The 23,676-nt window shown below is 41.7% G+C and overlaps 1 protein-coding gene across 5 annotated transcripts in view; it reads right to left on the bottom strand.

Annotated features, from left to right (window-relative positions):
• VPS13D (vacuolar protein sorting 13 homolog D) overlaps window positions 1–23,676 on the bottom strand; it is a 275,651-nt gene that overhangs the window by 105,357 nt on the left and 146,618 nt on the right. For all 5 annotated transcript variants that reach the window (XM_030805963.1, XM_030805965.1, XM_030805966.1 and 2 more), the window contains 8 exons: window positions 20,381–20,544; window positions 19,376–19,484; window positions 15,581–15,760; window positions 13,367–13,480; window positions 12,407–12,556; window positions 7,558–7,707; window positions 6,165–6,261; window positions 3,916–4,064 (listed from right to left, as the gene is read on the bottom strand). In XM_030805963.1, the coding sequence (XP_030661823.1) occupies window positions 3,916–4,064; window positions 6,165–6,261; window positions 7,558–7,707; window positions 12,407–12,556; window positions 13,367–13,480; window positions 15,581–15,760; window positions 19,376–19,484; window positions 20,381–20,544 (1,113 nt within the window). The remainder of the gene's footprint in view (window positions 1–3,915; window positions 4,065–6,164; window positions 6,262–7,557; window positions 7,708–12,406; window positions 12,557–13,366; window positions 13,481–15,580; window positions 15,761–19,375; window positions 19,485–20,380; window positions 20,545–23,676) is intronic.

Genomic DNA, 23,676 nt, shown 5'->3' with positions numbered 1-23,676 from the left:
AAAGGCTTACGGTAAAAAGCTTTTATACCCCAACTTCGTCCTTGCAACCAAATATTAAAGAAGAACCACACAAAGTAGCAAAGACTTTGAAACCTCTACTGAGGTTGGTGTCATCATAGACACCATTTACCTTTCTGAACGACTAAGGTGTTTGGTCTGAATCAAGGAAATATTCTGGCCCTTAAGTAAAAGTTATCCTTACCTAGTCATTTACTGCTTTTGGGACTCCACATTTGAAAAAGCTGAGATACAGCCCAATGGTATGAATTATTCTGCCACCTTCAGGTTGATCTGGTCAGTCAAAGTCGATGAGATGAGGGAACGGGCCAAACAGGGCTTATTCTTGTAGTAACTAAATGACTAATCAAATACAGTAGTATCCAAAGTTGAGGCTTACTTACTCAAGCAGCAGACAGTTTCCTGTTATAAAATGGATTTTGGAGAAGGCAATCCTGTGTTCATAAGCTCCTAATAAAAATAGGAAACTGTCTATTTCTACCTCCCCACAGGAAAACTGCTGAAGTCTTCCAGAAACTTCATAGAGTTGAAAGAAGAAATACCTGTCTATATACCATAAGGTCTCAGATCCCAAGCTACTCCCTGGGCCATGTCCTTTCCTTTCTTAGTTTATCCTGCACTAAACAAAACTGTCTGGAATTCATTCTTTAAAGGTTTATTTATGGTACATAGAGACTGTTTATGTGAAGCAGGGTATTTGCCTATTTCCCTCCTGGGACAATGTTTAAAACTACAGGGATATTTCCCTCTCTGGCACTTTCTGAAATACAATTAACAATACTGGATCTTTTTTCCTTTTAACAAATCTGGTTTTTATTTAGGGAGGGGAGGAAAAAAGTAAAGGGTCTGAAGTTTCCCAACAAATTATTTCAAGCCTTTGAGAAGACAGTTTTAGGCTTTTTAAATAGTGTCTTTGTTCGAAACTCCCCCTAACCCCCACCCTCTCACTCTGACCATTAAAATGTGGGTTTTCTTCCAAACTAGATTGCTCAATTAAAGCCCTTCTTTTGTAATACCCCAATGCTCTAAATGGAAAAAGGACTGCTGTAGGCCACCTCATGAAACCTTTTAAAGGCTCCTGGCCTCTTTTGATCTTTAAAAAAAAGCCAAAAACATGTATAAACTACCTGGCATTTTCAATATCACTCTGCCACTTTCTAACACGCAAACTTGGGAGAATGGAGAGAATGGGGAGTCAGGCAGGAATGCTGTGCTTTGGTCTCTGCATTTGTGAAATGGGACTATTATCTCCCCATTCTTCCATCGCAGACTAAGGAATCCAATTGAGATAGCACATGTGAAACTGCTTTCAGTCCTTTTGAACAGACACTATATCTGGCAACAATGTACCCTCAGTGTAAACCTGAAGAGACTTCCCTCTGAGATTTCTGACAGTCTCACTTCTGGCCTGGAGTCAGGAGAATCAAGATAATTATTCCTTCAATACCAAAGACGTGGTTTACCTTTTAGTCAGGCTCTCGTGACTCCTGTTCAGGGACAGGACTCCATTTTCTAAGCACATACTTTTAGCCATTATATATTCATCTAAAAGAGCACAGTACCCTTTCTAAGAGCTACTAATAAAGGCATATTACTCTGTTAGAAAACTCTTTGAATAAATGACATTATTTTATGAGTCCCAGACTCCACTAGGAGACTCAAGACACAGTAAAATGTGACTCCCACAAGCTGAGAATTTAACTCTTTAGTCCCAATTCCCCGCACCCTGCTGGAAACATTAACTTACTACACTCGGCGTGCCCCCTACACACCTCATCACATGGCTGCTCCATGTAATTGTTTCACAATGATTTGAAAAATGCCCTGAAAATGTTCCTTCAATTCAGTGCCAGATGAAACATTCAACTGAAATGATTTCGTTGATTGTATGCCGAGTGCACACACAACCATCATGTAACTGGGGGGGCTGGAGCTACTTCGACTGCAGAAAATCAGACTGCTTTTCTCAGTCTGGGGAGTTTTCTGCTGGGAGCAATTTGAAGGGAATAGTGAGGTGTCTGTGTTTCTTAGTAAGATGATTTTAAAAACAAGAAGTCCTCAACCCTCAGGAAATGCTTCACATTGGTTTGCTGGGCAAGTGCCAAGTGCTCTGGGTGAATATATACTTTATCAAACAAACCCATTCCAAAGGTCACACAAGTCAAGTGGATACTTGTGGATATTAGCAAGATAGTGGTTTTCCCATGGTTTTCCCCTCACTCCCATGCTAACTATAAGTATCTTTAATCTCCTGGGAAACATGAAATTAAAGCGAATGAAGCAGACAGGGCAGTGAGTGAAGGGCACGCTGCACTCTTCCGGAGATGGCTGCAAGACCAATTCCTGCTCCAGGTCCCCACCAGCACTCCCTACGGCTTGGCCCCAGTTTGCCACCCCAATGCTGTCACCCTTGCCCTACCCTTACCCAAATGTGATCTGATGTTGACCAGACTACTGTCTCATTACCTGTGTGTCGATTTTAGAAGCTGTGAGTTGGCAGACACGGCCACATGAGGCCCACACATGTGTTTTGTTAGGCCCACAAGGTTTAAAAAAACCAAAAAACTTGAATTGGTTGCCAATGTTTAAAAACCAGGAGAGTCCACATAAAAATCCAGATTTCCGGCTTCTCTTTAAAAATCTGAAGATCTGGCAACACCGGGTTCACATTCCCCCATGACAGCAAGCGGCTGGAGCGGGTTGTGGCAGCCCCTTCAGATGGAGCAGGCACTCCTGGTCAGGCAGACACGACACCACCCCGGTGTGCGGCTCCACTCGCTGCATCGCCAGCACAGCTCCTGCAGGCGTCTAAGTTAGGACCCTAGACTTACTTCTTATCTGCTCATGTCTCTACCTGTTCCTGCGCAGCAAGACGACTATCTTGTAGCATCTTAGAGGAGGAAGCATGGGGCAGTGAGAAGAGTCCTGGACTGGTGGTTAGTAGGAAGGTGAGTATCATCTTTAAGTGCAACAGAATGAAAAACCAGAACCAATGGATCCAAGCCGCAGGGGGCTGACTTTGACTCAAACTAAGGAAAGACTCTCTAACACCCCTGGATCCACTCCTGCTCCTATCACTTCCTAGCCACACAGGCTTGACTAACAAAACACTTTGAACTTCAATTTCCCTGTCTACCAAGCAAGTACATCATTGAGGACTCACAGGTCTAAAATTCTCTGGTTCCTTATGTTCTATGGGGAAGCATAGTATAGTGGAAAAAAAAAATAGACTTTAGAGTCAGACAGGCTTGGATTTGAATCCCAGCTTTCTTCCTTAATGAAGATAAACTTTATTGCTGAAAATGAAGATGGTGTTCAGGCTGTGTCTAGTAAGTAGTCATCAAGATGGTCTAAGGGTTTCATCCTGATGTGGTGGTAGAGGAGGCCACATCCCAGTGGGTAAGTGGGCTGAGTCTACTTTAAACACTCCTAGTAGACACTCCTAGTGACAATCATTCAAAAAGAGGTGGATACTTAGAAAGAGAGAAGTAGGAAGGTGAGCAGGCCTCGGGCACAAAAGGAAGATGCCGTCTTGACTTTGCTTTTTCTCTTGATCCTGGACACAACTTTAGGAAAAAGGCTTTTATCTCACTGAGGTAAGCCAGGAGCTAAACAGACAGCAAATGGGTTTTACAGAATTATCTGTGAATCTCTTGAGCTACTCCTTGATCTTTGGCAATGTCATATTTAAATTTTTTTTTAAAAAAGACAAATACACATAAGTCAATAAACCTTCTGAAAAAGGAAATCTATAAAAATAAAATGTCTGCTATGAATGATGATGAGGGACAAAAAAAAGCACACACACACACACAACAACAAACAACAAATAGTAAACACACTCATTCTTTTCCAAGGAAAAATCATCTAAAAACATTTACCCAAATAGCAGCTCACCTTAAGATCCAACGGGAGCTTGTTGGAGGTGAACACACTTAGCTTCATCTGAGGAATGCTGATTTTGAGATTTTCAAAGTAGTATCGAATTGGTGTTCCACCTTGCTCAGCTGCCTTTTCATGGAGGTTTTCATCATATTTTTCCACCTCTGGTACAAAGGAAGAATTAAAAAAACAAAAAAGAATTTCTTAGTCTCATGATCCAAACACTTGTATTCACATTGAAAAAAAATCATCAAAAAAAGAAAACCATCTATCACTCTCAATTTAGTTTGTGAGGGTACAGTGACGTGTATAGTATTCTGATGCCATTCTTTGTGAGAGTAGATCTGTTTTGTGTTGTTTATCAAAAAAGAAGACTAGCATGTTAATTCGTGACTCTATACCATCCAACAGATGTCATCTTTGGAAAAAATCATCCAGATGGAAAAGCCAAAGGCCACAGGTGTATTTGTTAGCAAATGTTATTATCAATGACCCAGATTATCTAAATTTATTTTCCTAGGATCATATCCAAATAAGGTCTTGGAGTGCAGTGTAACTGAATCAAAATGAGTATCACCAATTCATGAATCTGAGTGAAACATAATGCCTGAAAAAGAATCAGGCTGCGGGCTGTAAAGACGTAATATCACTACAAGCAGCACCCTGTCTCCCAAATGGTGGACATCCATTTAAATAGGACAATGAAGGCAGATTTTTTTACTTGCCATCTCATGAAATAAAAGGAGTAGCATGGGCTACAACACAGCAATGTGCTCTTTGCAATTGATGCCGTATGCACATCCAACTGGGCAGCATATTTTGCCTTGGCTTCACGTGCCTTGGAAATAAAACCAGAGAGCTTGTACATACCTATTTATCAAACACATTTATGTTGTAAGCTATTATCAGTGCTACTTACAGAAAAATGATACTGCAACAGAGACCTGCCCATTTATGCTGAGGAAGCAGAAACAGCTACAGACAGGATGGCAGGTACTTTAAGGAGCAGCAGGACTGGGCTTGTGGATCTGAGGGCTGCATGCTGCCTCTGTCCCATCCCATCAGCACTGGTGACAACATACCAAAAATATGGGAAGCAACCTCTTAGTCAGCTCCCACTTCAATGAAAGGCAGGCAAGGATTTTACAAAAGTCTAAATCCATGCTTGAGGAGAAATTTATTACAGCAACTTATAAGAAAATTTACAAGAAAAGCATGTCGAATCAAATTTAAAGTAAAACTTCCCAGGAAGGTACCAAAACAGAATGGATACCTGGCAGGCAGGCTCCCAAGTAGCTGTCTGAATACAAATAAACACAGGCGTTCCAACCCAAAGTGGAAAACACAGCATTAAACAGACAGGATCTTGCTCTTGATCCCAAATACTCTTAAAGCTTAAATTCTAAATCTGGGATAAAAAGAACAAAAATATTTTTCTTGCATTGTGCGTATGTATGTACATGTGTACACACATTCCCAGTGATTTTTTTTCTCTAGCCAACATGGGCAGATAAACATAAAAGCCTCTTTCTTATCATTTCTTCAGGCTCAATATTTAGTTTAGGCTTCGAAAGACTGAGTATTATCGACTTTTTTCTAAGCTGTATACACAGCCATGAAAAGCCCATCTAAGAGCGGGAGGAAAGGCTGTGATAAAAAGAAGCAACAGCTCAATTATTTCTGTAGCACTGCTGGAAACCTGGGCTTTTCAACAGCTTATCTTATTCCCTTCTACAAAGAAGAGAATAAATAAGTAGAAACCTTTGTAATTACAGAAAGGCAGAAGGGTTTGGATGTCAAAAGTTAATGAATTGAGGATAGCCAATTTTATTTTCTCAACTAAACCAAAGGAACTGCCAAAGGGATTTCTGATTCTTGGCCTGGAGTCTGTTTAATAAACAAAGGTTAGGAAACAAAGTGGTTTGCTAAATGACTAACATCATTTCTATCATCCTAGAGCAGATGAATCAAAAAAATGCAAAGCAAAGAGGAATAGTATATTGCTTCCCAAAGGTGTACCACCGGATACTCCAGGATTCCAGAAGACCCTCTGAATGGCTCCTTTAGTTCACAGAGATAACTCAGACAACAAGTAATACTTTGAAAAAGCACAACTGAAACACAAGCCTTAGCTTCCTAGCTCAGGCTGAGATGTGGAAAGGGAGCCTATCAGATACCAAGGGGCTACCTACTTTTACAAACATACTCAAAAATATCATCTTTGGACCAATTCCCAAACACAGAAGTAGAACATTCAACATTACCTGATTCTGCTTGATCGTAGCCAAAGAAACTTAGCAGCTTGAGGAGCAGTTTCTCCTCAATTTGCACTGTGAATCTCTGAGCTGTGATCATCAGATGCTAGAGATAAAGAAATTCTGATTTAAAGTGTGAACACCAGAAGGAACGTTCATCTGTGCTATTAAGAAGGCCTCAATGACATGGTATGCTTTCATTTATCATGTGGCTTTATAACTGTAATGCCAAATTATTTCTGGGTTATCTCTCTCGATATTGTTGTGATTAACTAAAAACTCCAAAAGATGTTTAATAGATGGTTTGCCATTCTACTGTTTGGTTCCCAGGCAATCTGGGCCTCATTAGTCAGGATTCCAGCCTCAGATGCACTGTGGTGGATGAACTTTATGGTGTGTGCTCAGATGGATGGCAGCTAATTTAAGGAGCAGCATGGCTGGGCTTGTGGATCCGAGGGCTACAGGCAGGCTTGGTCCCATCAGCACTGGTGATAAAGGACCAGAAATATGGGAAGTAACCCCTGGTCAGCTTCCACTTTTCCAGAGTTTGCTGTTGGAACAGCTAGCTTGTGTGCGGAGACCCCTCCAAGAAAGAAAGTTTATCATTTGTAACTATCTGCTTTTGGTAAACAGTGTGGTAACTTAGGTAGCAGCACGTCTGTCTCAAGGTCAGACCCATCATAGCCCTTTCCCAATATTTCAGGGTTATTCTGTGTGTGTGTGTGTGGTGTGTGTGTGTGTGTGTGTGTGTGTGTGCGCACGCACAGGTGCACATCTCACTCTGTCACCCAGGCTGGAGTGCAGTGGCGTGATCGCAGCTCACTGTAGCCTTGAACTCCCAGGCTCAGGACCTCCCACCTCAGCCTGCTAAGTAAGTAGTTGGGACTACAGGTGCTTGCCACCACGTCCAGCTAATTTTTGTATTTTTTATAGAAATGGGGTTTCACCATGTTTCCCAAGCTGGTCTCAAACTCCTGGGCTCAAAAGATCCGCCCGCCTTAGCCTCCCAAAGTGCTGAGATTACAGGTGAGAGCCAGTGAGCCCAGCTGGGGTTATTCTATTTTTAATAATAGATCTGGATCATGCCTGGTCCTGACCTATCTAGAAGATGCTATACTTTCCTACAGTGACTTCACTCTGATGAATATGGACTCTGGCCTATATGGACTCAGTACCATCAAACTATCACCTGCAAGGTTACTGAAAACACAACTGAGAATACAAAGGGCCAGAAGGAGGAGTTCCTTCAATTCCTCCAAACAATCTATTATGTCACATGTGGCTTAACCCTGCAGAGCTATTCCCATCAGCACCCAGCACTGCTGCTCTGAGACTTGGCTGTGAGAGAACAAATCAACGTTCCAGCATGGCATCAACCCACCAGCCTCCTCCACCAGCCCACCTTGTAGATGTTGGTCAGTGCACTCTTACTGGGGAACTTCACTGCGTTGACTTGCACAGCTGGGCCGGTCTCGATGACCTCATTCTCATTGCTCAGGGGAGTCACATAGAGCATGAAGGGCTGCGTAGTACCAATGAGCTGATTGTCCACCTACGGCCACGAAGAGGTAGCAAAGCAAAAACAAAAACAGACCAGTGGCTCAGTTTCCATTTTTACGCTTGAGTGGGGCCTCATAATGCGCAGGTTGCTCAGAAAGTACCCTTGTCATTTCACTCGATCTCAATAGCAGCTCACAAAAGGGCAGTCATAATAAAGTAAGCAGTCATAATAACAGACGCTAAATTTCATTAGGGGAGTGCTTTTCTAAGAGAATAGATTTTGTTTTCTCACCTCAAAAAAATAAGTACGTGAGGCAATACATATATTAGCTCAATTTAGCCATTCCACAACATAAAAATATCGCCGAACATCATGTTGTACACGATGAATATATACAATTTTTTTTTTTTTTGAGACAGAGTTTCACTCTTGTTGCCCAGGCTGAAGTGCAGTGGTGGAATCCTGGCTCACTGCAACCTCTGCCTCCTGGATTCAAGTGATTCTCCTGCCTCAGCCTCCTGAGTAGCTGGGATTACAGGCATGCACCACTATGCCCGGCTACTTTTATATTTTTAGTAGAGACAGGGTTTCTCCATGTTGGTCAGGTTGGTCTCGAACTCCCGACCTCAGGTGATCTGCCCACCTTGGCCTCCCAAAGTGCTGGGATTACAGGCATGAGCCACCGCGCCCAGCCAACTATATACAATTTTTGTTCACTGGTTAAAAAATCAACTATTGGCCAGGCACGGTGGCTCACACCTGTAATCCCAGCACTTTGAGAGGTTGCGGTGGGTGGATCATGAGGTCAGGAGTTTGAGACCAGCCTGGCCAACATGATGAAACCCCGTCTCTACTACAAATACAAAAATTAGCTGGGCGTGGTGGTGGGCCCCTGTAATCCCAGCTACTCAGGAGGCTGAGGCAGGAGAATCGCTTGAACCCAGGGGGCAGAGGTTGCAGTGAGCCGAGATAGCGCCACTGCACTCCATCCAGCCTGGGCAACGGAGACAGACTCCATCTCAAAAAAAATAAAAATAAAAAAAAATAAACTATTTGAAAAAAGTAATGTTTTAAGTCCACGACCTGCTGAATGAAAAAAAAATTAATTAAAAAAATAAAACAGGTGATACTATGTGTGAAGCTCCATGCTAGCCACTTCATATGCGTGATCTCAAGTCACATCATACCTGTAATGCTGGTGGTTAAACTAAGGGTTTGCTGCAGTCCTTATGACAACTTCATGAGCTCTGTCCTTATATTACAGATGAAGAAGCTGAGAAGAGAGGCCCTTGCTTAGGGTCACACCGCTGGTCAGTGGCAGAACTAGAACTTGAATCCCGGTCCGTCTGACCCCAAGGCCAGCACTCCTAAACACTATGCTATCGATGCTTCTCTCTCGCTCCAAATTCCTTCAAGACAATTTAAATTAGAGAACCAGGAGCTCAAATGCCTACCAAATTGTAACAGTTTCCTCTAGTAAAGTCAACTCCCTTCTCGGGAATGAAACGATTAAGTCAGTGGCATTAGGGTTGACTCTATTTACGCAGCCCTGATCAGTGCCATCACAGAGGACACTTGCCACACTCAGACGTGCATGGATGTCTAGAGGCTCCTTGCAGGAAGCAGCCATCTTCATGTTCTGTCTCACATCGAAGTTCACCACCAGGAAGAGGAAAGAGGAGAGACCATCTTTTTGGGTACCCCTAAGAGACCATCTGCAGGTACTTTCCACACACCCCCATCATATCACTTCCTAAACCCCTAAAAGCTAGGTATTATTCCTCCTCATTTTACAAACAAGTAGACAGAAGCTTAGAGAAGTTAAATTATGTTGGCAACAGAATGAGACTCCGTCTCAAAAAAAAAAAAAAAAAAAGAAAGAAAGAAAAAAAGTTAAATTACTTGCCCTCATTCGCACAGCTTGTAAGTGAAAGAGGTGGGATACAAATGCAGAGATTTCTGGCACCGAATCCTCTGACCTCTCCATTGTATTGCAGGGATTTCCAAATAGACATGTTTGTACAACCAGAAATGACTTTCCTTCTGTTCGTTCTCAGGGCAGGGATAAGGGCAAGAGACTTGCAGTATTTTCTCCTACTTCCATTCCTTCCTCCTGCAATGTTTTCTCTATATAGCAGCCAAAGTGATCTTTCAATAAAATACAAATCGAGTCATACAGCCCCTTCCTTTACACTCTTCAGTGGTGTCCCTTTCTCTTAGGATAAAACCAGACTTCTCACCACAGCCTCTGAGGCCTGCATGAACTGGCACCAAATTCTCCAACTTCATCACACACCCACCACTCTTTCAGGTTCCCTACCATCCTCACTCGAGCCTCCTTACTGTTTCTAAAATGTGGGCAATTCCTTCCTTCCTCAGGGTCTCTGAATTGCCTGAAACGGTTTTCCTAGTGACCATCTCTATCATTTGCTCATTCTATTCCTCCAAGTTTCAGTTCAGCTCTCATTTCCTCAGGAAGATCTTCCTGAGCCACTTTTTCTAAAGTAGCACTTTATCTAAAGTAGCTATTCTTTACAGCAGTTATCACAGAATGTCATTATTCATTTGTTTGCTTGCCTGCATATTTATTGGCTGACTTTCTCTCTAGGCTGTTGGCTCAAGAAGAGCAAAGGCTGCATTTTTGAAGTCATAACCATATCTCCAGAACCTAATACAGTGTCGGGCACACACTTGATGCTCAGTAAGAATGGACTGAATGAATGACTCATTACCTATCTCATCCAAATATGAAATGGCAATAAAGGGCTCGACCATATTGTCTTCTCCTTTATTCTTTCACTAAATACATCTGACACAAGGTGTCATAACTGAGAATTACTAATTCTAGCTAGTTTTATTCTCCCAATTAGATCAGATGCTCCCTAAGGAGAGGATCTCTATTTTCTGTTTTTAAAAATTCCTTCTTAGGCCGGGCGCGGTGGCTCACGCTTGTAATCCCAGCACTTTGGGAGGCCAAGGCGGGCGGATCACGAGGTCAGGAGATCGAGACCACGGTGAAACCCCGTCTCTACTAAAAATACAAAAAATTAGCCAGGCGTGGTGGCGGGCGCCTGTAGTCCCAGCTACTCGGAGAGGCTGAGGCAGGAGAATGGCGTGAACCCAGGAGGCGGAGCTTGCAGTGAGCCGAGATCGCGCCACTGCACTCCAGCCTGGGCGACAGAGCAAGACTCCGTCTCAAAAAAAAAAAAAAAATTCCTTCTTGCAGCACTGTAATCACAGTAAAATACAAACCTGCTTATTTTCTATGATTTGCAGCATACATCACAGAAAGAGGTATTATAAGAAAAAACAACTTTTTGGCCGGGCGTGGTGGCTCACGCCTGTAATCCCAGCACTCTGGGAGGCCAAGGTGTGCAGATCACCTGAGGTCAGGAGTTCGAGACCAGCCTGGCCAACAAAGTGAAACCTTGTCTCTACTAAAAACTACAAAAATTGCTGGGCGTGGTGGCAGGCACCTGTAATCCCATCTATTCGGGAGGCTGAAGCTGGAGGATCACTTGAACCCAGAAGGCGGAGGTAAGCAGTAAGCAGAAATCGCACCACTGCACTCCAGCCTGGGCGACAGAGTGAGACTCCATCTCAAAATAAATAAACAAACAACTTTTTAAAGTAAAGAATAAAGTTAAAGAAACTAATGAACAGCAAATGGTTCCTTTAGTCTCCTCATTATATAGAAAGTTTTCCTACTCCTTTGCACACCTGGTAATTTTTGATAGGATGTCAGATATTGTGAATTTTACCTTGTTGGGTGCTACATTGTTGTATTCCAATAAATCTTCTTAAGCTTTATTCAAGGATATGGTTAATTTACTTGGGAAGAGGTTGATTCTTTCGGATCTTTTATGATTTCTTAGGCAGGTCTACAGCAGTGCTCAGTTTAGGGCTAATTAATCATGAAGGCAAGGCTTTCCTGAGACTCTTCCCAATGTCTCATAAATTCTTAGTTTCTCCAGTCCAGCTGGTGGGTGCAAGCACTATTCCTAGCCCTGTGTGGGCAGCAGGCACTGTTCCCTCTGACCCTTTCAGATGGGTAGTTTCCTCACATACATCACTGACTAATACTCGGCTAAATATTCAAGAGGGACCGTCTATAGATCTTCAGAGTTTTTCTGTGCAGCTCTCTATGCCCAAGTGTACCATCCTATAACTACAGATACCTTGGTCTCTCTAGACTCTCACCTCTGTTTTTTCAACTTCTCCACTGTGCTGGGTACTTGCTTGTTCTCCCCTCCCTGGAAATTTTCTCAAATTGGTAAGAAGGGGCAATTACAGGGCTCAGCTCTTTTGTTTCCCACCTCTCAAAGCACTGTCCTTCATTGTTCTGGGGTTGTTTCAGGTGGGAGGGTAAATTTAGTCCCTGTTACTCCATCTTGACTGAAAGCAAAGTCCAGTTCTTTAGTTTGTTCTCCCTATGACAGACCTCAATTCCTCCAAACGATGGTGAGATGACTTCCTGTTGGTTTTTCTATTGGCAAGATGGTGAACCATGGGTCACCTTCCTCCATGCCACCTTGACTGAGTTACCTCTAATATATGCGGAATTCTGCCGTATGTAGAAAAATTAATGAGACGAATGTACGTAGAAACAACTATTTCATAGAATGATTTTTTGAAGGCCACAAGATATTTCCTCCAAAACATTAAAGTTCTTAGAACATCAAACATTAGATCTGGTTGGGTGATCAGCATGAAAACAAGGTGACTAACAGCTGTGGAACTTCCCCCTTACCTGTACATCCTGTATGCTGAGTTCAAGCATGTGACTGGTTGCCAGCTGTGTATAGTGCACATTGATTCCCGTAAGACTTGCAAAGACCAGTTCTTCTGGGACTTTATTAATTAAAGACAACCCAATTCCACCTTCTAACCTCACAAGCACCTGAAAGGAAACCAAAATATGGCACCCTGAGTGTTTTAAACACAGCTCATAGTATCCAGGAGAGTATAAAAAAATAAAGCATTTTACATTCCTCTACTCCCAACCTCTCAGCAGATGAAAACTACTTAGGGGAGTCCTATTATTTGCCTGGAGAGCTCAAATGCCACCGTCCTACTGGAAGTCTTGCTTTCTAGGCATACCCTTCATCCCAACGAGAACTCCAGAGTATGTGATGATGCCTCCATCAAAGGACCGATGACATTCTGCATTTCATTACAGAAATCTAATTATGTGGGAATCTTCCGCCTTATTTGAGATGAAAGCTCATAATTTGTTATCCACTACACTTCCATAACATCCAACACAGTGTTTTACACATAGGCGTTTGATTTTTTCAAAAATTACTGAATAAACGTCAAATAAATATACTTTTTCATGTTCATCTCATCTTCCTTTTCAAACTTGTCACTCTCCAATCCCAAACAGATAAAACAGAAGGAAGATGTCAGAGTGGCTGAAGCAAAAAACAAAAAATTGTTTGTCTTAAATCTTACTGAAATTCAAACAGTTTAGCTTCCTTTATTGTAATAATAGTTTAGCAATGCTTGCTACATGCTGATTCCACATAAACTTTGTTGTCATTTACATAATACATTCACACATTCAATGATAAACAGTAAACACTGTGAAGCATAACTCATATTTAGAATCATACAGGATAGAAAGAAAACAGAAGGTCTAAACTACTACCAAGTAAAATTCTAAAAAACTGATGATCAAAGAAATAAATTTACAATATTTAGACCTTACTTCCAATTCCTGCTCTGTATCTGGATTCTTTAATTTCTGCAGCTCTTGTTCAGTGACAGGAAGTTCATCCACTTCATATGAACGGCTGCTTTTCCGGTGGCAGAAATCTGTTATCTGAAGTCAAATAAAACACCATATGAAGATGATTCACTCTTCCTTATTGAAACCTATTCTAACCCAGCACAACTGTGTAGGTGAAAAGTCATTATGTAATCAAGAATCCTATGGAAGCGAATGGTTTCCAAAGCACTGCTAAGGTAAGACTTGTGTAATAAAGAAGCAAACTTGGTTTTAAGTCTGCATGGCAAACTCAAGCTATACACCTTGAGAGCCTCACGTAGTGGGGTTAGATATCTGCAAATGATCTCAAATTAGAGCTCAAGTCAAAATATGCAAACCTCAAGATCATTGCATTCATTTTTGCCTTAAGATTGCTTTTTAAAGTAGTATTGTGAGCTGGCACAGTGGCGCACACCTGTAGTCCAAGCTACTTGCGAGGCTAAGGTGGGAAGATCGCTTGATCCCAGAAGTTCAAGACCAGCCTGGGCAATATAGCGAGACCCTATCTCCACAAAAAATGAAAAGTAATTAGCTAAGCATGGTGGCATGCACTTAAGTTCCAGCTATTTGGGAGGCTGAGGTGGGAGGATCACCTGAGCCCAGGAGTTCAAGGCTGTAGTGAGCTACGATTTTGCCACTGCCCTCCAGCCTAGGTGAAAGAGAGTGGCATAGCTAAATAAATAAATAAATAAATAGTGGTATTGTGAATTGTGATGCACTATCTCAGAGAGCTCATTGCTACATTCCAACATCTTTTTTTTTCCTTTGTTCTGATTATGCTATGATCTAATAAACCCTTATCCCCATCAAAGATCTCTCCCCTGGGTTTCAGAGCCATAGTTACAATGACTTATGGACATCTTCACATAGATATCACACAGTCACCTTAACTCAACAAGTCCAAAACCTAACTCCTCCCTTCCTCTGCAAGTCTGCTCCATGTTCATCCCTTAGTGATCTGGATTATCATCCTGTGAGTTGCCCAAGTCAGAACCTTGGAGGCCATTACTGACTCCTTCCTCTCCCTCATTCCCACATTCAGTCACAAAATCTGCCTGACTCTACTCCTAAGTAAGCTCTCATTTCTATCCATTTCTCTCCAGCCTCTTCATGTCCACCCCTGCCACTTCTTCCAGTTCAGGCCACCATAACCTTTCATTTACATTACTGCAAGAGCCTCCTACCTGGTCTTTCTCTATCTCCAGTCTTGCCCCACTCTGATTCTCTACACTGCAGCCAGAGGAAGTGATCTAAAACAATTTTCTAATCATGCCATTCCCTGACTCCTTGCTGCCTTAGAAAAACCACAAATTCTATGTATCTCAGACTTTTTATGATCTGGCCCCTGCTTCTATCTCCAGCCTTCTTTCTTACCACATTCTGTGTGCCACTTGGGCTGAGGATCACTCTGCTACCTGTGGGCCTTCACTAGTCAACTTCCACATCGTATGTCATTTACTTCCTATGTTTATTGGTCAATGATCGTCCATCCCCACTAGAATGTAAGCTCCAAGAAGGCAGGGAGTTTTGTCCGTTCACTGGTAAATGTTCCGTACCTAGACCTGTGCTGGCTCAAGTAGCTGCTCAGTAAATACCTGTTGATGAACATGCTTATTACTGAGGGCACAGTCCCTCTGCTTGTACCTTTCTATTTGGCTAATTCCTCTCAGTTAACCTCTAGGTCTCGGCTTAAGTACTACTTCTCTTAGGAAGCTCCCCACCCTCTAAATCTGGGAATACAAATCCTTTCCATACACCCTCCACTCCTACTCTCATTAACACAATATTTTAATTATCTGATTAAGGATCTCATATCTTCTTGTTGTTAATGTTATTAAGATATTGTGTTATTAATAATTAACAACACTATTAATATGCACTGTTAACATTATCTTGTTTAAATCTTATACTGTTTTAGATTACCACATATTTCATTGATACTTTGCTTATACTTCATGCTTATCTTTTTGTTGTACTTTAGTACAACAACTTTGTAACAACTTTGTGAGGTAGATCCTATTCCCATTTTACAGATGAAGATACCATATCTTCATATCTGGCATAAACATGTTCAATAAGTATTTGTTAAACAAGTAACCATCGGGGGTGGGGGAAGTACAGAGTTTCACATCAGCTCTTATGACAAATTATCACCTGGAGTGCTCTAGTTGGTCCATCTGGGATGACTCTGATGGATAACATTCCAGAACCAGGTCTCATTTTTTGATTAATAAATTGTTGTTCAGGTGGAACTGGCCCCAAAAGCTCCATGGAAGTGTCAGGACCAAGAACAACTTCAGCTCCATCAAACAAACCAGAAAGTCCTCCTTTGGCCTAACAGACATTGGAGTAGAGACGTGAGAAAAGACAGAGGCACTGACTTTGACAATTTAACACATCATTTCAAACAAGTTCCTAAATTTACATTCTCCTCTGGAGGGTCATGATCAATGTGCAACAAAGCCTTTACTATTTGTTCAGCTTTGCAAATGATAAAAAACAGTAGGATTACTCGAGTAAGATGAAAAGTTATGCTCATAAATTTGGGTAATTATGAATAAGAGATAATTTCATGCATAGATCAGTTTAATTCTGCCTTTTACTAGTACTAACTTCTTGTCATTAAAATAAACTTCTAAAAAAGTAGCCCAAACTAGCTGTTTCTTTGAGTATTGTTACTAGGGTTTGCTTAAAAATCTGAAATATTCTGAAAATAGAAAATAATTATTATAATCATTCAGCTTTCCAGTAAGAGGAAAATTCTCAAGTTGAAAACCTCCCAAACAGGCCTATGGCTGGACAACCAACCCAAATACTCAAAAGATGGTGTTTCTTCTAGAATGGAATACAGAGTTGAGAAAGTCACCCAATACCCAGTTATTCAGGCTGTTAAAAGAAAAACTTCAAGCCGGGCGAGGTGGCTCAGCCTGTAATCCCAGCACTTTGGGAGGCCGAGACGGGCGAATCACCTGAGGTTAGGAGTTTGAGACCAGCCTGGTCAACATGGTGAAACCCTATCTCTACTAAAAATACAAAAATTAGCTAGGCATGGTTGCAGGTGCCTGTAATCCCAGCTACTCAGGAGGCTGAGGCAGGAGAATCGCTTGAATCCAGGAGGCAGAGGTTGCAGTGAGCCGAGATTATGCCATTGTACTCCAGCCTGGGCACTAAGAGCGAGACTTTGTCAAAAGAAAAGAAAAGGGGAAAAGGAAAAGGAAAAGGAAAAGAAAGAAGGAGCGAGCGAGCGAGAGAGAGAGAGAGAGAGAGAGAGAGAAAGAAAGAAAGAAAGAGAGAGAAAGAAAAAGAAAGAGAGAAAGAAAGAAAGAAAAAGAAAAAGAAAGAAAGAAAGAAAGAAAAGAAAGAAAGGGAAAGGAAAGGAAGGAAAAAGAAAGAAAGAGAAAAAGCAAAAGAAAGAAAGAAAGGGAAAGGAAAGGAAGGAAGGGAAAAAGAAAGGAAAGAGAAGAGAAAGAAAGAAAGAAAGAAAGAAAAGAAAGGGAAAGGGAAAGGAAAGGAAAGAGGAAAGGAAAGAAAGGAAAGGAGAGGAGAGGACAGGAAAGAGGAAAGGGAAGGAAAGGAAAGGAAAGAAAGGAAAGGAAAGGAAGGAAAGAAAAGAAAGAGAAAAAGAAAAAAAAAGAAAAGAAAGAAAGAAAGAAACAAAGAAAGAAAGAAAGAAAGAAAGACTTCAGCCGAATTAAATTTAAAGGAGTTTAATTGAGCAATGAACAATTTGCAAATCAGGCAGCCTCCAGAATCACAGCAGATTCAGAGAGACTCCAGGGATGCCTCGTGATCAGAATAAATTTATAGACAAAGAAAGGGAAGTGATGTACAGAAATTGGAAGTAAACAGCTGGATTGGTCACAGGTTGGCGTTTGCCTTATTTGAACACAGTCTGAACACTTAGCTGTCTGAATGGTGGAAGTATGGCTGCTGTGACTGGCCAAGGCTCAGCTACTGTTACAGGCACATACTCCTAAGTAAGGATTTCAATCTTGCCTGCCGATTACACTAGGTTACAGTTCGTCCACAGGGATTCAATTATAGAAGTACGGAGTCCTTCTCAGGCCATATTTAGTTTGCTTTAACAAGGCCTTTGGAGGAAAACACCTGCTTGCTACATGCCCCGAGTAAATCGAGTCTACAGGATGATGGCTGTGGGAAAGCAAACACAAGGCTAGAGAAGACAATGGCAAAGAGTGTCTAAATCCCCTTTGTTAACTTTTAAATTCTGACTCATGAAAAGCAAACTTTGAGCAGGGTTTATAGTACAGGTTTCAACACAAAGAAAGCTTTTTATAGCTATTATAAGTTTAGAAAGAAAGAACATATACAACCTAATAAGAGCAGTGTTAGAAAATGTTTTAATGTCTTCAATGACTTTATTCAGCATAATAAGACTGAAACAAGCTTACTTCCCTAACCAAAACACATTCTGCTCTGCTGAATACTGTTATTATACCGTCACTAACAAGCAGGGAAATGATGAAATAGATTCACAAAACAACAAACACCAAAGAGAGATTTTAAGGAAGAAAATGCTCCAAGAGCATTGGAATTACATGGGCTTTAGAAACAAACTAGAAGTGAAGTCAGGGTCAGACATGAAACCCACCAATTATAACAAGCCCTCTTTGCCTCTAGAAGTTTGAATTGTATTGCTAATTGAAAATCACAAATCCATTCCAGATGTGTGCCACATATAAGTAAGCAGCTTGTCTTTGATGAAAAAAGCTCAGGGCTATAGAGATAAAGAGAATAAATCTCACCAAAAGCAGTCAGAGGCTCCTTACAGTGTTTGCAAACTGCCCTGGAGTACAATCTAAGTACACTCAGAGTTCTCTACCAAGGGCCTGATAGTCTCCTGTTTCCCTTTTTTGTAAAATCCCAGGCTGCACAGAACTGCACACACAATTGCAGGTGCTAGTCTACTGTATGTCCAAACCTCCTAGACACCTTCCTACTTCTCAGACCCCTGTTCTCACTCCCAGCCTGAAGCCAGAAAGGGCAGAAAATCCAAACCCTTGGTAATTTGCCAAACACATATTTGCTTAGAAAGTAGCTGGCAGTTTATTATGAGGTAGACTGGCTGAGGAGACGACAGAGGAAACTGTCCAGCAATCTTCATTCTGACATTTGCTACAGCAATTCAATGCTTATTTAGGCCAAAATGAACAGAATCAAGAGCATGTAGATGCCTGACGAATGCTCACCATGTCATAGAACCCTTTACAGAGGACTTGCAGCTATGCCATTGACTTCCCAGGTCTAAACCTAATTCATCTAACTTAGTGATGGACTTTTAGTTACACTTTTTTTCTTTTTAAAATTACATAGGTAATATACGACATCAAAGAAAAAGTCCAGGTAAGCCATGAAAAACATATCTTATCATCCAGGGCAATCACTCTTAACACGTGTATTGCATACCATCTCCAAGAACTTTTCCCATGGAAACATACACAAATGCAGGGCTGGGTGCGGTGGCTCACGCCTGTAATCCCAGCACTTTGGGAGGCCAAGGCGGGCGGATCACGAGGTCAGGAGATTGAGACCATCCTTGCTAACACGGTGAAACCCCGTCTATACTAAAAAATACAAAAAATTAGCCGGGCGTGGTGGCGGGCACCTGTAGTCCCAGCTACTCGGGAGGCTGAGGAAGGAGAATGGCGTGAACCCAGGAGGCGGAGCTTGCAGTGAGCTGAGATTGCGCCACTGCACTCCAGCCTGAACGACAGAGCAAGACTCTGCCTCAAAAAAAAAAAAAAAAAAAAAAATACACAAATGCATAACAAAACTCTGACTTCCTTTTAACTAAAACGGAATAGAATAAGTATTGCTCTGTAACTAGTTTTCCCATTGAACAATTCACCACGTATAACTCAGTAGAGACTTTGTTTCAAAGAAGGCTCAACCACTGCTTGCTGCAATTGGGGATCAAAAATGACTGACCTGGACGACCAACCCATGTAACCCACAGGTCAGTTTTCCTTCTCGGAAACTCCACGTCTGAGTTGTGCTTCGCCTGCGGTCAGGCTTTCTCAGCATCAGTGGCTCGTATCTGGAAAACGGAATGTACAATGAACCATGAACCCTCCGAGTCAACTGTTTCACGCCTGAAGGGAACATGAGGATGATAGTTTTGCTCTTCTTCCTTCTAATACCCTCCACCCTTAAAATTGAATGGGTAGTTAGCTTGAATCCTAGGGCAGTTAGGTATCTCTTGATAAGAAAAGAGGAATAAAGCAAAATGGAAAAACATGAAGAGGGGACACAAAGTAAGACATTAAAGATTTCATAACACATAATAATATGGCTCCTCGCATTCTCAAAATGGCAACCTACCATGCAGTATGGAAGGAATAGCTGCTACATATATGTAAAATCTTTCCAACAGTCTTTTTTCTGTTGTATTTCTAAATTCTTTTCTGTTTTAACTTGTAAGTCAACTAAAGTTTTTCTGGAAATAAGGTATTAACTGAAAATACACTGATTTTTATGGAGAAACTAAGGCACAGGCAAATAAAGTAACTTATTCAAACTTAGAGAGCTAATTTGAATCCAAGGATTTATTCATAAAAATGAATCCGATTATTCTCTTAATAATTAATTTCTGCTTTTGAAGGATTTAACAAAGTTATTAGAAAGATGTAAAAAAGAAACTACTTCCACAGAATAAGGATGGACTGGAATTTGGGTGGAAGAAATACTGACTTTTCACATTATACCCATTTTATTGTTTGAAGTTTCTTAACGTCTGCATGGGTATTTCATCATAGCTTAAAAAAATTAAAGGGAAAGCCCAATACTCATATTTGGGAATATGACAGGTTTTTGTCATTGAAAAAAATATACATTTTTACTTCATTTATAGAACTCTTGGTTTTTGGTGTATATCTCCTCTGAGTCCGAATTTGAAAGCAATGAGCTTGAATCAAAAGTTGCCTAGAAAATTACCTGTTGTCAGTCACTGCAGCGAGACCAGCAATATCTAAGATGGCAGACCCCTCGGTGGAGCGGGCGGCTGAGGGCTTATTGGGGTTGTGAGGAACTGAGGAGCCCTCATGGGCCAGCATTCCTGTTCCTGTCATCCTCCACAGCTGAGAACGCTTTCCTGGTTCCTGTTAAGTAGGTACAAGCAAAAAGAGAAAGAGCGATTATGTGCGGCCACAGCTAGCTCCTCACTTCAAGAGCTTCCTCTAGGGCTAAATAAGTTCTCATATAGGAAGTTTATTTAGACATTTTCCACATTATATAAATGCTTAATTCAAACTTTCCTGGTTATCTATCTTTTGTTGTTCTTAGGGTAAAATATGCTAACCTCTTGAACTAAACAACCAAACATTACAAATAATGTGCATTTTAACAAATGTATTATTTTCATGACCGAATTTTTTTCCTTTTTTAGGAATTAGAAACAAATGGCGGGGCAGCCTCCTACACTAGCTATACTGCCATGATCACCGCCATTCCAGATGGTGACCGTCCGGTGCCCTTACCTTAAAGAAGAGTGCAATTACATAAAGACTATACGATATGCTCAATATCTGACTTTCAATCAGAATTTACCAGAGGTCTTCCTCCCCGTCCCGAACGTTTATAAGGAAAGCGTACTATATTGCTGGTGTCCAATTTTCATGAATTGATTGTATCACAAGCGTTAAGTTGGTTGCATTCAAAGGTTATGCTAATTGATTGCTAGTTTTGTTGTTGTTTTTTTTTTTTTTTTGAGACGGAGTTTCGCTCCTGTTCTCCAGGCTGGAGTGAAATAGTGCGATCTTGGCTCACTACAATCTCTCCTCCTGGGTTCAGGCGAATTCTCCTGCCTCAGCCTCCCGAGTAGCTGGGATTACAGGCAGGCACCAACACGCCTGGCTAATTTTTGTATTTTTAGTAGAGACAGGGTTTCGCCATGTTGGCCAGGCTGGTCTCAAACTCCTGACCTCAGGTGATCTGCCTGCCTGCCTCGGTGAGCTACCGTGCCCGGCCAGATTGCTAATAATTCTAAATATATTTTCTCTTTAGAAATATTTTGGAAACAGCAGTTGGGCTTCCAGGTCAATCATGAAAGCCTATATAATCCATTATATACTAGAAGTCATAATACTTATTGAGAACTTACTATGTGCTAGACACTGGTCCATAAGACTTACATAAAACAACTCATTTAGGCCGGGCGTGGTGGCTCACGCCTGTAATCCAAGCACTTCGGGAGGCCGAGGCGTGTATATCACCTAAGGTCAGGAGTTCAAGACCAGCCTGGCCAACATGGTGAAATCCCGTCTCTACTAAAAATACAAAAATTAGCTGGGCGTGGTGGCGCATGCCTGTAATCCCAGCTACTTGGGAAACTGAGGCAGGAGAATCGCTTGAACCCAGGAGGCAGAGGTTGCAGTGAGCCAAGATTGCGCCATTGCACTCTAGCCAGGGCAATAAGAGCGAAACTCCATCTCAAAAAAAAAAAAAAGAAAAAGAAAAAAAAAGAAAGAAAGAAAAAAACTCATTTACTGCTACAAACAATCCAGTGACATATGTCCCTCCTCATAGATGAGGAAGTTAAGGCTCGGTGAGATGAAGTAACTTCCCCACAGTGAAATAACTAGTTAGATGGTAGGTCCAACATCTGAATCTCTGCAGCCTGATTTCAGAGTCAGCACGCTTAACTGCTCTGCTATGTTGCCTCTCTAGCACAATCTCTATCATTCCTTTTCAGTCGCACCTATACTCCAGCTACAACTGCCAGGATCACATACACTGCCACTAGGCAGGAACTCCTCCAGAGCATCAGACACATCAGGGTACCACAAACTCATTTACATGCTACCCCCGGCCAGACAGATAGCTTTTCATCACATTCTACAAGGTGAAAACTAACAAAGTAGCATGAACATTGGAGTCAAAATGCCAGGATCTGAGATCCAGCTACACAATTTACCAGCTGAATGACCTTGGACAAGTTACTTAATCTCTTAGAGCCTCCGTTTCCTGATCTGTCAACGAGAAAAATTGCCTCATGGTTTTTGTGATAAGTGTAATAAATGTAACATGCTTATTAGTACATGCCTGGCACAGGGTAGAGTCTCAATAAATGTTTGTTGTGTTATTATCATTACATCTCTTTACAGAGCACTTTATGTACATTATCTTAGCTAATCCTTCCAGCAAACCTGGGAGGTCAGTTGAAAAATGAAACTGAGAGAAATGGGAAATACCAGATACTATATATCTTTAAGTGGCAAACCCAGAACTCAAACCTAAAAACACATCATGCTGTCTCTGCTGTGTGCTACTGCCTCCTCTGTCTGCAAAACGAGATTAAGCTGAGCTGTGCTTCCCATCTCCAATTCCCACATGCTTGCTTCTCTGTTCACAGTAAGAGAAAACATCTCTCCACAGCACCAGAAACAACATCTCGGTTATCTTGTAGATGCTGCAGATTGGGAATCAACACAGACATACCCAGGTGAGATCGAGTTTCCATACTGGGATTCCTCTACTGCCTGCCCATTTGTCCAGGCTCATCATAATTTGGAAACTACCAAAATTTCCACTTGAAAATCTGAGATGCACCATTCTCCTTCCAGTTCCCTTCCTCCCTTCCCTAATAATTTAGTCCTAAAATCTCTAGATGGGACTGTGGAAGGCAGAACTCCATGGGGCTTGTGTGTGTGTTGGGGATGGGGGCTGTGGTGGCCCAGTGTGGAATTGTTAAAGCACATGTGGAACAAGAAAGGCATCCACCTAAGTGATGGGGCAGCCCAGAGCAGGGGCTGAAGCCAAGTTGGGAGGTTGGGGAGGGGTTTAATGGGAGCATCATAGAGGGAGGTGAGGAGGGCATTCCTGCGAAGGGCAGGGTGGGAAGAGGGCAGGGCTGCCCAGTACATGGAGATCAGAGCCCAAGGGAAGAAACCAGGGTGTTCATACAGGACATGGGACAACTGTGGTGACGGAGGATGAGTTACATTGTTACATTCAGGGGAACCGATCAAATCAATAAATATATTCTCAGTGCTGGACAAGGGAAGTACAAATATGGAAAGGGAGAAAATTAGAATGAACTTTGTCATACTGGACTTGAACTGGAAATATTGGTGTGAACTGCTAGTTTTTGATATATAGATGTAGAAATAAATATGTACAGTATATAAATATGTACATAAAACACACATATGTATATTTATGCATAGATAGCTTAAAAAACCCTAGGTCTGTCTTCTGAGAGAGCCTGGGAACCACAACACCACAATAGCAAC

The sequence above is a fragment of the Nomascus leucogenys genome, chromosome 24, assembly GCF_006542625.1.
Source record: "Nomascus leucogenys isolate Asia chromosome 24, Asia_NLE_v1, whole genome shotgun sequence".
Classification (NCBI taxonomy): domain Eukaryota; kingdom Metazoa; phylum Chordata; class Mammalia; order Primates; family Hylobatidae; genus Nomascus; species Nomascus leucogenys.
This window is presented reverse-complemented; position numbering and strand designations above follow the sequence as displayed.